The sequence below is a fragment of the Coregonus lavaretus genome (genome assembly GCF_964263955.1).
Source record: "Coregonus lavaretus genome assembly, chromosome: 1".
Taxonomy (NCBI): Eukaryota; Metazoa; Chordata; class Actinopteri; order Salmoniformes; family Salmonidae; genus Coregonus; species Coregonus lavaretus.
This window is the reverse complement of record NC_139988.1, coordinates 62830752-62844703: the sequence shown is the minus strand read 5'-3', so window position 1 is coordinate 62844703 and position 13952 is coordinate 62830752. Positions and strand designations below refer to the sequence as shown.

Genomic DNA, 13952 nt, shown 5'->3' with positions numbered 1-13952 from the left:
CATTTAACGTTTAAGTCATTTAGCGGACGCTCTTATCCAGAGCGACTTAACAGAGGAAGAACAATGATTTCAAGCACCACCCTCCTTTTAAAGCTACCAGTCTGTTATTCTAACTCAATTAGCATGACAGAGTGATCTCCAGCCTTGTCCTCATCAACACTCTCACCTGTGTTAACGAGAGAATCACTGACATGATGGCAGCTGATGGCAGGGCTGAAATGCAGTGGAAATTTTTTTTTGGGATTAAGTTCATTTTCATGGCAAAATAGGGACTTTGCAATTAATTGCAATTAATCTGATCACTCTTCATGACATTCTGGAGTATATGCAAATTGCCATCATCAAAACTGAGGCAGCAGACTTTGTGAAAATGAGTATTTGTGTCATTCTCAAAACGTTTGACCACGACTGTACTGTCCCCGTCCATACAGCCAGATGGGGTTCTCAGTACATCATGTAGATAGGAATAAAGAACTCTCTGGGAAGAAGAAAGGTGGAGGTGTATGTTTCATGATTAACTACTCATGGTGTGATTGTGGTAATGTACATGAACTCAAGTCATTTTGTTGATTGTGAGGTATTCCCCCTAGAATACCTCACAATCAAATGCCGACTGCATTACCTCCCAAGAGAATTATCTTCGGTCATCATCACAGCCGTGTATATTCCCCCTCAAGCCGATACCCCGACGGCTCTCAAGCAACTACACTGGACTTTGTGCAAACTGGAAACCACATATCCTGAGGCCGCATATATTGTAGCAAATCTGTGGAGATTAAATCAGATAACGATTCAATTCTGCTTCTCCCTTCCTATAGGCAAATGTTATTTGTCACATGCGCCGAATACAACAGGTGTAGACCTTACAGTGAAATGCTTACTTAAAAGCCCTTAACCAACAATACCGTTTTAAGAAAGAATACCCCCAAAAAAACTAAGAAATAAAAGTAACAAACAATTAAAGAGCAGCAGTAACATAACAATAGTAAAATAACAATAGCGAGGCTATATACAGGAGGTACCGGGACAGAGTAAATGTGCGGGGGCACCGGTTAGTTGAGGTAATTGAGGTAATATGTACATGTAGGTAGTGTCATTAAAGTGACTATGCATAGATAATAAACAGAGGGGGGGGGGGGGGGGGGGGGGCAAATAGTCTGGGTAGCCATTTGATTAGATGTTCAGGAGTCTTATGGCTTGGGGGTAGAAGCTGTTTAGAAGCCTCTTGGACCTAGACTTGGTGCTCCGGTACCGCTTGCCATGCGGTAGCAGAGAGAACAGTCTATGACTAGGGAGGCTGGAGTCTTTGACAATTTTTAGGGCCTTCCTCTGACACCGCCTAGTATATAGGTCCTGGATGGCAGGAAGCTTGGCCCCAGTGATGTACTGGGCTGTACGCATTACCCTCTGCGGTCGGAGGCCGAGCAGTTGCCATACCAGGCAGTGATACAACCAGTCAGGATACTCTTGATGGCGCAGCTGTAGTACCTTTTGAGGATCTGAGGACCCATGCCAAATCTTTTCAGTCTCCTGAGGGGGAATAGGCTTTGTCGTGCCCTCTTCACGACTGTCTTGGTGTGTTTGGACCATGTTAGTTTGTTGGTGACGTGGACACCAAGGAACTTGTAGCTCTCAACCTGCTCCACTACAGCCCCGTCAATGAGAATGGGGGCATGCTCGGTCCTCTTCTTTATCCTGTAGTCCACAATCATCTCCTTTGTCTTGATCACGTTGAGGGAGAGGTTGTTGACCTGGCACCACACAGCCAGGTCTCTGACCACCTCCCTATAGGCTGTCTCATTGTTGTCGGTGATCAGACCTACCACTGTTGTGTCATCAGCAAACTTAATGATGGTGTTGGAGTCGTGCCTGGCCATGCTGTCATGAGTGAACAGGGAGTACAGGAGGGGACTGAGCACGTACCCCTGAGGGGCCCCCGTGTTGAGGATCAGAGTGGCGGATGTGTTGTTACATACCCTTACCACCTGGGGGCGGCCCGTCAGGAAGTCCAGGATCCAGTTGCAGAGGGAAGTATTTAGTCCCAGGGTCCTTAGCTTGGTGATGAGCTTTGAGGGCACTATGGTGTTGAACGCTGAGCTGTAGTCAATGAATAGCATTCTCACATAGGTGTTCCTTTTGTCCAGGTGTGAAAGGGCAGTGTGGATTGCAATAGAGATTGCATCATCTGTGGATCTGTTGGGGCAGTATGCAAATTGGAGTGGGTCTATGTTTCTGGGATAATGGTGTTGATGTGAAGTACCCGTGCTAAGTTATTGATTTGCATTTTAATGAGGGAAATAAGTATTTGACCCCCTCTCAATCAGAAAGATTTCTGGCTCCCAGGTGTCTTTTATACAGGTAACAAGCTGAGATTAGGAGCACACTCTTAAAGGGAGTGCTCCTAATCTCAGCTTGTTACCTGTATAAAAGACACCTGTCCACAGAAGCAATCAATCAATCAGATTCCAAACTCTCCACCATGGCCAAGACCAAAGAGCTCTCCAAGGATGTCAGGGACAAGATTGTAGACCTACACAAGACTGGAATGGGCTACAAGACCATCGCAAGCAGCTTGGTGAGAAGGTGACAACAGTTGGTGTGATTATTCGCAAATGGAAGAAACACAAAATAAATGTCAATCTCCCTCGGCCTGGGGCTCCATGCAAGATCTCACCTCGTGGAGTTGCAATGATCATGAGAACAGTGAGGAATCAGCCCAGAACTACACGGGAGGATCTTGTCAATGATCTCAAGGCAGCTGGGACCATAGTCACCAAGAAAACAATTGGTAACACACTACGCCGTGAAGGACTGAAATCCTGCAGCGCTCGCAAGGTCCCCTGCTCAAGAAAGCACATATACAGGCCCATCTGAAGTTTGCCAATGAACATCTGAATGATTCAAAGGAGAACTGGGTGAAAGTATTGTTGTCAGATGAGACCAAAATCGAGCTCTTTGGCATCAACTCAACTCGCCGTGTTTGGAGGAGGAGGAATGCTGCCTATGACCCCAAGAACACCATCCCCACCGTCAAACATGGAGGTGGAAACATTATGCTTTGGGGGTGTTTTTCTGCTAAGGGGACAGGACAACTTCACTGCATCAAAGGGGCGATGGACGGGGCCATGTACGGTCAAATCTTGGGTGAGAACCTCCTTCCTTCAGCCAGGGCATTGAAAATGGGTCGTGGATGGGTATTCCAGCATGACAATGACCCAAAACACGCGGCCAAGTCAACAAAGGAGTGGCTCAAGAAGAAGCACATTAAGGTCCTGGAGTGGCCTAGCCAGTCTCCAGACCTTAATCCCATAGAAAATCTGTGGATGGAGCTGAAGGTTCGAGTTGCCAAACGTCAGCTTCGAAACCTTAATGACTTGGAGAAGATCTACAAAATCCCTCCTGAGATGTGTGCAAACCTGGTGGCCAACAACAAGAAACGTCTGACCTCTGTGATTGCCAACAAGGGTTTTGCCATCAAGTACTAAGTCATGTTTTGCAGAGGGGTCAAATACTTATTTCCCTCATTAAAATGCAAATAAATGTATAACATTTTTGACATGCGTTTTTCTGGATTTTGTTGTTGTTATTCTGTCTCTCACTGTTCAAATAAACCTACCATTAAAATTATAGACTGATCATTTATTTGTCAGTGGGCAAACGTACAAAATCAGCAGGGGATCAAATCCTTTTTTCCCTGACTGTACGTTACTAAATTGCACCAAAGATTGTATGGTATGACTGGAAAGCCAATATCCCCAGCAAGATCCCCAGTTTTCACAAACAGGGGCTACCGTTCTCATTTTAGACGATGTTGAATTAAACATTTATTGAAGGTCCCCTTCTAAAAGGTCCACTTTCTAAATGTACATTTAAGTAGTTAAATAGTATATTGTTCCAAACAACATAAAAATAAGCAATATCAAATTGTACTTTTGAGATGTTAACATTCATTTCTTTAATGTTGAATAAATGAATGTGAACATTTATATTTGAGAATGTAGACATAATCCATATTATCAGGAGCACACTATAAGGAGTATAATGACATCAAAATGTTGTCTGTATCATGTACGGTTCACAGATCATAGTCTTACAGGAGACATGTATACAGTTGCTTGTGAAAGTATTCAACCCCCTTGGCATTTTTCCTATTTTGTTGCCTTACAACCTGAAATTAAAATGGATTTTTTGGGGGTTTGTATCATTTGATTTACACAACATGCCTACCACTTTGAAGATGCACAATATTTTTTATTGTGATACAAACAACAAATAAGACAAAAAAACAGAAAACTTGAGCGTGCATAACTATTCCCCCTCCAATTTTGTGTATGTCCATCACATGAAATCCAAATAAAAATCTATTTAAATTACAGGTTGTAATGCAACAAAATAAGAAAAATGCCAAGGGGGATGAATATAGGGCCTAAAATTGCTACTTTTATCATGATTTTATAAAGAATGTTTGTTTGTTATACAAATGTAAAAAGAATGTCAAACAGCCTCTGGAAGCAACGTCAGCACAAGAACTGTTCGTTGGGAGCTTCATGAAATGGGTTTCCATGGCCGAGAAGCCGCACACAAGCATAAGATCACCATGCGCAATGCCAAGCGTCGGCTGTAGTGGTGTAAAGCTCACCGCCATTGGACTCTGGAGCAGTGGAAACACGTTCTCTGGAGTAATGAATCACGCTTCAACATCTGGCAGTCTGACTAACAAATCTGGGTTTGGCGGATCGCAGGAGAATGCTTCCTGCCCCAATGCATAGTGCCAAATGTAAAGTTTGGTTCAGGATAGCCCCTTTAGTTCCAGGGAAGGGAAATCTTAACGCTACAGCATACAATGACATTCTAGATGATTCTATGCTTCCAACTTTGTGGCAACAGTTTGGGGAAGGCCCTTTCCTGTTTCAGCATGACAATGACCCCGTGCACAAAGCGAGGTCCATACAGAAGTGTTTTATCGAGATTGGTGTGGAAGAACTTGACTGGCCTGCACAGAGCCCTGACCTCAACCCCATCAAACCTTTAGGATAAATTGGAATGTCGATTGCGAGCCAGGCCTAATATCCCAACATCAGTGCCCAACCTCACTAATGCTCTTATGTCTGAATGGAAGCAAGTCCCCACAGCAATGTTTCAACATATAGTGGAAAGCCTTCCCAAAAGAGGCTGTTATAGCTACAAAGGGGGGGCCAACTCTATATTAATGCAGATGATTTTGGAATGAGATGTTCAACTAGCAGGTGTCCACATACTTTTGGTCATGTAGTATACTGTGCCTTCGGAAAGTATCAGACCTCTTGTCTTTTCCACATTTTGTTACGTTATAGCCTTATTCTAAAATTGATTAAATAAATAAAAATGCTAAGCAATCTACATACAATACCCCATAATGACAAAGCGTCATGCAATTATTTTATTTTTTTAAGAACAGAAATACCTTATTTACATAAGTATTCAGGCCCTTTGCTATGAGACTTGAAATTGAGCTCAGGTGCATCCTGTTTCCATTGATCATCCTTGAGATGTTTCTAGAACTTGATTGGAGTCCACCTGTGGTAAATTCAATTGATTAGACATGATTTGAAAAGGCACACACCTGTCTATATAAGGTCCCACAGTTGACAGTGCATGTCAGAGCAAAAACCAAGCCATGAGGTCAAAGGAATTGTCCGTTGAGCTCCGAGACAGGATTGTGTCGAGGCACAGATCTGGCGAAGGGTACCAAAAATTGTATGCAGCATTGAAGGTCCCCAAGAACACAGTGGCCTCCATCATTCTTAAATAGACCACCAAGACTCTTCCTAGAGCGGGCCACCCGGCCAAACTGAGCAATCAGGGGAGAAGTGCATTGGTCAGGAAGGTGACCAAGAACCTGATGGTCACTCTGACAGAGCTCTAGAGTTTATCTGTGGAGATGGGAGAACCTTCCAGAACGACAACCATCTCTGCAGCATTCCACCAATCAGGCCTTTATGGTGGAGTGGCCAGACGGAAGCCACTCCTCAGTAAAAGGAACATGACAGCCCTCTTGGAGTTTGCCGAAAGGCACCAAAAGACTCTCAGACCATGAGAAACAAGATTCTCTGGTCTGATGAAACCAAGATTGAACTCTTTGGCCTGAATGCCAAGCATCATGTCTGGAGGAAACCTTGCACCATCCCTACGGTAAAGCATGGTGGTGGCAGCATCATGCTGTGGGGAGGTTTTTCAGCGGCAGGGACTGGGGGTCTAGTCAGGATCAAGGCAAAGATGAACGGAGCAAAGTACAGAGAGATCCTTGATGAAAACCTGCTACAAAGTGCTTAGGACAGACTGTTGCGAAAGTTCACCTTCCAACAGGACAACGACCCTAAGCACACAGCCAATACAACGCAGGGGTGGCTTCGGGACAAGTCTCTGAATGTCCTTGAGTGGCCCAGCCAGAGCCCGGACTTGAACCCGATCTAACATTTCTGGAGAGACCTGAAAATAGCTGTGCAGCAACACAGAGCTTGAGAGGATCTGCAGAGAAGAATGGGAGAAACTCCCCAAATACAGGTGTGCCAAGCTTGTAGCGTCTTACCCAAGAAGACTCGAGGTTGTAATCACTGCCAAAGGTGCATCAACAAAGTACTGAGTAAAGGGTCTGATTACTTATGTAAATGTAATATTTCCTTTTTTTTATTTTTATAAAAAGGTCAGGGCTTTGTGATGGCCACTCCAATACCATGACTTTGTTGTCCTTAAGCCATTTTGCCACAACTTTGGAAGTATGCTTGGGGTCATTGTCCATTTGGAAGACCCATTTGCGACCAAGCTTTAACTTCCTGACTGATGTCTTGAGATGTTGCTTCAATATATCCACACAATTTTCCTTCCTCATGATGTCATCTATTTTGTTAAGTGCACCAGTCCCTCCTGCAGCAAAGGACCCCCACAGCATGATGCTGCCACCCCTGTGCTTCACGATTGGGATGGTGTTCTTCGGCTTGCAAGCCATCCCCTTTTTCCTCCAAACATAACGATGGTCATTATGGCCAAACAGTTCTATTTTTGTTTCATCAGACCAGAGGACATTTCTCCAAAAAGTATGATCTTTGTCCCCATGTGCAGTTGTAAACCGTAGACTGGCTTTTTTATGGCGGTTTTGGAGCAGTGGCTTCTTCCTTACTGAGCAGCCTTTCAGGTTATGTCGATATAGGACTTGTTTTACTGTGGATATAGATACTTTTGTACCTGTTTCCTCCAGCATCGTCACAAGGTCCTATGCTGTTGTTCTGGGATTGATTTGTACTTTTCGTACCAAAGTATGTTCATCTCTAGGAGACAGAACGCGTCTCCTTCCTGAGCGGTATGACGGCTGCGTGGTCCCATGGTGTTTATACTTGCATACTATTGTTTGTACAGATGAATGTGGTACCTTCAGGCGTTTGGAAATCGCTCCCAAGGATGAACCTTGTGGAGGTCTACAATTTTTGTTCTGTGGTCTTGGCTGATTTCTTTTGATTTTCCCATGATGTCAACGAAAGAGGCACTGACTTTGAAGGTAGGCCTTGAAATACATCCACAGGTACACCTCCAATTGACTCAAATGATGTCAATTAGCCTATCAGAAGCTTCTAAAGCCATGACATCATTTTCTGGAATTTCCCAAACTGTTTAAAGGCACAGTCAACTTCTGACCCACTGGAATTGTGATACAGTGAATTCTAAGTTAAATAATCTGTCTGTAAACAACTGTTGGAAAAAGTACTTGTCTCATGCACAAAGTAGATGTCCTAACCGACTTGCCAAAACTACAGTTTGTTAACAAGACTTTTGTGGAGTGGTTGAAAAACATGTTTTAATGACTCCAACCTAAGTGTATGTAAACTTCCGACTTCAACTGTACGTACCACTCATTCGAAGCACAAGACCTAGACTGACACTTTGACACTTTTTCATTATTTAACTAATCTGAAGAGAGCACTTACTAATAGTCTTATTTTTTACCTCTTGAGACGGGAAACATTTGTTTTAGTATTAAATAGAACACTTTATGACTGAATGCAAACATTTTGTAAAATTGAAATATATTATTTTACTCACCATTACAACTTCAATTATATCACTGCAAAAGTTTTGGCTTGGTGGCCCAAAAAAATATCTCTATTGATCAATATGTAAAGAGTAATTTAAGAAGCCGGAATTAGGAACCACTTTTGCCACCCTGTAGACTAGAATTTTGTCAGACATTACATGCATTTGAGCAAAGATGCAAATGTCGGTACATGCATCTCTGGAATACATTTTAAGGCATTATATTCATTTTAGCAAAGATACAAATGTATCTACATGTATTTGAAACACATATATATCTTTTTTTTCATATGGAGAGGCGAAGAAGGAGATGGAGAAGTAAACTAAAGGGGGGTGAGACAGAGTATTACTGACCGGTGGGGCGTCCTCCCCTATGTTGGTGCTGTAGGGTAGGTTGGTAAAGATGGGGTCCATGTCCTGAACATCAGTGATGGTGATGGCTAAGTTAGACAGACTGGACAGAGGGCGCTTCTTATCCTGGTCCTGAGGGAGAGAACAGACACACACAAGCATGGTCACCCCTGGGTCGTGTTCATTAGGAAGAAAACAGACTCAAACAGGGAGGCATTACCTGGACTTGCTCCTTTTCTAAATGTTAAAACATTATGCCCTACTGAACACCATCCTGCCTTCACAATAATATGCCAATATTTCCATGCCATTCTCAGTAGAATTTGTATTTATTTACAGTAACCACAGCAAAATAAAATAGACATTAGACAAGATGGTTATGCTTGTTACTTTATAAAATGTATATTTAAGTTTGTGTGTATTTTGTGTATCCCCTCACCGTGGCATTGACAGTGAGCTGGTAGGCCGATGTGGTCTCGTAGTCCAGAGCCCTGGTGACAGTGACCGTACCACGGGCTCCATCGATGGAGAAAAAGGAAGAGGGGGGCTGGAAAGAGAAGAGCACACTGCCCCCTGTGCCTTGGTCTGGGTCTGTGGCATTCACCTGGTAGACTGAGGTGCCCACTGGAGTGTTCTGGAACACAGGGAAAGACAGGCACACAGGTTGGCATAAAGTCATATTTCTGTAGTTTGAGGGGTTCTTTAAAAGGTGGATGGATGGCTATGTAGAAACAATGGATGGAGACAGATTACTGTTCAGCACATTTAAAGGGGGGCTGAACTTCCTGATTTGGCCTCGGTTTTCGGCTTGCTCATTAAGATTTGCTAGTGGCCATGACTGAAGCCAAACAAGAGTTGTCTTGGGGGTGTGGTTTGATGTGGGTGTTTCTTGGGTGTGTCTTTGACATTTAATCACAACAAACAAGTGCAGTAGTGAGTAGTGACAACGAGGTAAGCTAAGCTAGCTTTGCTATGGAGAGAAGTGTAGAAGTTCAGGACTTCTCCCCTCCTGACTGACTTGCCCTCTCAGATGATCTGCTAATTCAGTTCTATGTGTAGGCTAAAGCCTGCGCTAACCTTGTGTTTAGCCAACGTGACAGCAGCTAGCTAGCATAGCTTGGGGGTAGCTGCGGCTGGCTAGCCTATCTAGCTAGCTGATATTTATCTGTCAAAGCACAGTTATGCCATGATAGCAAGAACCACTTGTTTGAATGTGTTTCATGAGACACTTGTTCTACAACACCTTGCTACGAAAGTAGCTTGCAACTTAAAGTTTAATCATGTCATATAAAGACGTGTTACCGTGGAAAAGATATCAACTGCGGGTTGAATGCCCGGTCTTCAGTCAGCACAGCTGTCCTACAACACATTTTTCTCTAACTGGCTAGATTTGTCTCGTCTCTCCTTAAGTCCGCTGTTAGAACTTTACCGGGGCACAAATCCAAGAACTACTAATATCCCAACAGGTGTAGGCTACATGTGGAGCAGGTTGGCATTTATTGAGATGACTCGTGTACTGGAGGCAGCTCTGCAGAGAGGTCACTAGCTGGCACAGCCACAAAGTCATAACCCTAACCTTAACTCTAACCTTAACCACACTGCTAACCCTAATACCTAACTCTAACCTTAAATGAAGACCAAAATGCTAGTTTTCTAAGTTCTGCCTCCAGGGCAAGACTCATTACAATAAATGTTAACCTGCACATGCGGACATTGCACAAACATCACCCAGCTTGTGTGTAGATACATTTATCAACAGCAATTCGATGGGTGTGTTCATTTTTTGCTGTAAATATCATATTGATGTGCTTTTAAAAACAGCATGCCAACACTTTACCTAGCAAATGAAAATAAGTTGTGTGTAGAGTACAACTTCAGCAGTCTTACCAGAACTAGAATGGCATTCTATGTATATGGTCTATTCTAAAGATTTGACTGTCTAACCACGCACTGACATGCACAGCTCTCTGGGTGAGATTCTGTCTCCAGTGGGTGATGAAGTCCCTTCCATCTACAGTGAGGGAAAAAAGTTTTTGATCCCCTGCTGATTTTGTACGTTTGCCCACTGACAAATAAATGATCAGTCTATAATTTTAATGGTAGGTTTATTTGAACAGTGTGAGACAGAATAACAACAACAAAATCCAGACAAACGCATGTCAAAAATGTTATAAATTGATTTGCATTTTAATGAGGGAAATAAGTATTTGACCCCCTCTCAATCAGAAAGATTTCTGGCTCCCAGGTTTCTTTTATACAGGTAACGAGCTGAGATTAGGAGCACACTCTTAAAGGGAGTGCTCCTAATCTCAGCTTGTTATCTGTATAAAAGACACCTGTCCACAGAATCAATCAGATTCCAAACTCTCCACCATGGCCAAGACCAAAGAGCTCTCCAAGGATGTCAGGGACAAGATTGTAGAACTACACAAGGCTGGAATGGGCTACAAGACCATCGCCAAGCAGCTTGGTGAGAAGGTGACAACAGTTGGTGCAATTATTCGCAAATGGAAGAAACACAAAATAACTGTCAATCTCCCTCGGCCTGGGGCTCCATGCAAGATCTCACCTCGTGGAGTTGCAATGATCATGAGAACGGTGAGGAATCAGCCCAGAACTACACGGGAGGATCTTGTCAATGATCTCAAGACAGCTGGGACCATAGTCACCAAGAAAACAATTGGTAACACACTACGCCGTGAAAGACTGAAATCCTGCAGCGCCCTCAAGGTCCCCCTGCTCAAGAAAGCAGTCTCTCATTGTTCAAATAAACCTACCATTCAAATTATAGACTGATCATTTATTTGTCAGTGGGCAAACGTACAAAATCAGCAGGGGATCATATACTTTTTTCCCTCACTTTATACAGTGTGTGCGAATGTAGTAAGTTATGGAGGTAAGGCAATAAATAGGCCATAGTACAAAATAGTTACAATTTCATATTAACACTGGAATGATAGATGTGCAAAAGATGATGTGCAAATAGAGATACTGGGGTGCAAATTAGCAAAATAAATAACAATAGGGGGATGAGATAGTTGGGTGGGCTAATTTCAGAATGGCTGTGTACAGGTGCAGTGATCGGTAAGCTGCTCTGACAACTGACACTTAAATTTAGTTTGGGAGATAAGAGTCTCCAGCTTCAGAGATTTTTGCAGTTTGTTCCAGTTATTGGCAGCAGAGAACTGGAAGGAATGGCGGCCAAAGGAGGTGTTGGCTTTGGGGATGTCAAGGATCGGAGGCTTTGTTGCGAAATAGGAAGCCGATTATAGATCTAACATTTGATTGGAAATGCTTAATGTGAGTCTGAAAGGAGAGTTTACAGTCTAACCAGACACCTAGGTATTTGTAGTTGTCCACATACTCTAGGTCAGACCCGCCGAGAGTAGTGATTCTAGTCGGGTGGGCGGGTGCAAGCAGCGTTCGGTTGAAGAGCATGCATTTAGTTTTACAAGTGTTTAAGAGCAGTTGGAGGCTACGGAAGGAGTGTTGTATGGCGTTGAAGCTCGTTTGGAGGTTTGTTAACACAGTGTCCAATGAAGGGCCAGAAGTATACAAAATGGTGTCATCCGCAAAGAGGTGGATCCGAGCTTCACCAGCAGCAAGAGCAACATCATTGATATACACAGAGAATAGAGTCAGCCCAGGAATTGAACCCTATGGCACCCCCATAGAGATGGCCAGAGGTCCAGACAACAGGCCCCCGATTTGACACATTGACCTCTATCTGAGAAGTAGTTGGTGAACCAGGCGAGGCAGTCATTAGAGAAACCAAGGCTATTTAGTCTGCCAATAAGAATGCGGTGGTTGACAGAGTCAAAAGCCTTGGCCAGGTCGATGAAGACGGCTGCGCAGTACTGTCTTCAGCGTGGCTGAGGTGTGCCCATGACCAGCTCGGAAACCGGATTGCATAGCGGAGAAGGTACGGTGGGATTCGAAATGGTCGGTGATCTGTTTTGTTAACTTGGCTTTCAAAAACTTTTGAAAGGCAGGGCAGGATGGATATAGGTATGTAACAGTTTGGACTAGAGTGTCACCACCTTTGAAGTGGGGGATGACCGCGGCAGCTTTCTAATCTGGGGATCTCAGACATTACGAAAGAGAGGTTGAACAGGCTAGAAATAGGGGTTGCAACAATTTCGGCGGCAAATTTGAGAAAGAAAGGGTCCTAATTGTCTAGCCCCGCTGATTTGTAGGAGTCCAGATTTAGCAGCTCTTTCAGAACATCAGCTGTCTGAATTTGTGTGAAGGAGAAGTGGTGGAGGGGCATGGGCAAGTTGCAGCGGAGGGTGCAGAGCTGGTGGCCGAGGTAGTGGTAGCCAGGTGGAAAGCATGGCCAGCTGTAGCAAAATGCTTGTTGAAATTCTCGATTATTGTAGATTTATCGGTGGTGACAGTGTTTCCTAGCCTCAGTGCAGTGGGCAGTTGGGAGGAGGTGCTCTTATTCTCCATGGACTTTACAGTGTCCCAAAACTTTTTGGAGTTAGTGCTACAGGATGCAAATTTCTGTTTGAAAAAGCTAGCCTTTGCTTTCCTAACTGATTGTGTATATTGGTTCCTGACTTCCCTGAAAAGTTGCATATTGTGGGGGCTGTTCGATGCTAATGCAGTACGCCACAGGATATTTTTGTGCTGGTCAAGGGCAGTCAAGTCTGAGGAGAACCAGGGGCTATATCTGTTCTTAGTTCTGAATTTTTTGAATGGGGCATGCTTATTTAAGATTGAGAGGAAAGCACTTTTAAAGAACAACCAGGCATCCTCTACTGACGGAATGAGGTCAATATCCATCCAGGATACCCGGGCCAGGTCAATTAGAAAGGCCTGCTCGCTAACGTGTTTTAGGGAGCGTTTGACAGTGATGAGGGGTGGTCGTTTGACCACGGACCCATTACGGACGCAGGCAATAAGGCAGTGATCGCTGAGATCCTGGCTGAAGAAAGTGGAGGTGTATATAGAGGGTAAATTTGTCAGGATGATATCTATGAGGGTGTCCATGTTTACATATTTAGGGTTGTACCTGGTAGATTCGTTGATAATTTGTGTGAGATTGAGGGCATCTAGTTTAGATTGTAGGTTGGCCGGCGTGTTAAGCATATCCCAGTTTAGGTCACCAAGCAGTACGAACTCTGAGGATAGATGGGGGGCAATCAGTTCACATATGGTGTCCAGGGCACAGCTCGGGGCTGAGGGGGGTCTGTAGCAAGCGGCAACAGTGAGATACTTATTTCTGGAAAGGTGGATTTTTAGAAGTAGAAGCTCAAACTGTTTGGGCACAGACCTGGATAGTACGATAGAGCTCTTTAGGCTATCTCTACAGTAGATTGCAACCCCACCCCCTTTGGCAGTTCTATCGAGACTGAAAATTTTGTAGTTGTGTCACGAATACCGCCGAGGCTGCTCCTCCTCTTTGTTCGGGCAGGCTTCGGCGTTCGTCGTCCCCGGAGTACTAGCTGCCACCGTTGGATGTTTCAATGTTTGTTTGGTCATGTCTAGTGTAGTGCACCTGTTTCGTATGCTGTCCTGATTATGTCACCTAT

The 13952-nt window shown here is 44.0% G+C and overlaps 1 protein-coding gene across 1 annotated transcript in view; it reads right to left on the bottom strand.

Annotated features, from left to right (window-relative positions):
• Positions 1-13952, bottom strand: part of LOC311133639 (cadherin-23-like) — a 601713-nt gene that overhangs the window by 384080 nt on the left and 203681 nt on the right. The window contains exons 6-7 of the mRNA XM_084167165.1: positions 8855-9049; positions 8419-8547 (exon numbers count right to left, since the gene is read on the bottom strand). Of these exons, the coding sequence (XP_084023291.1) occupies positions 8419-8547; positions 8855-9049 (324 nt within the window). The remainder of the gene's footprint in view (positions 1-8418; positions 8548-8854; positions 9050-13952) is intronic.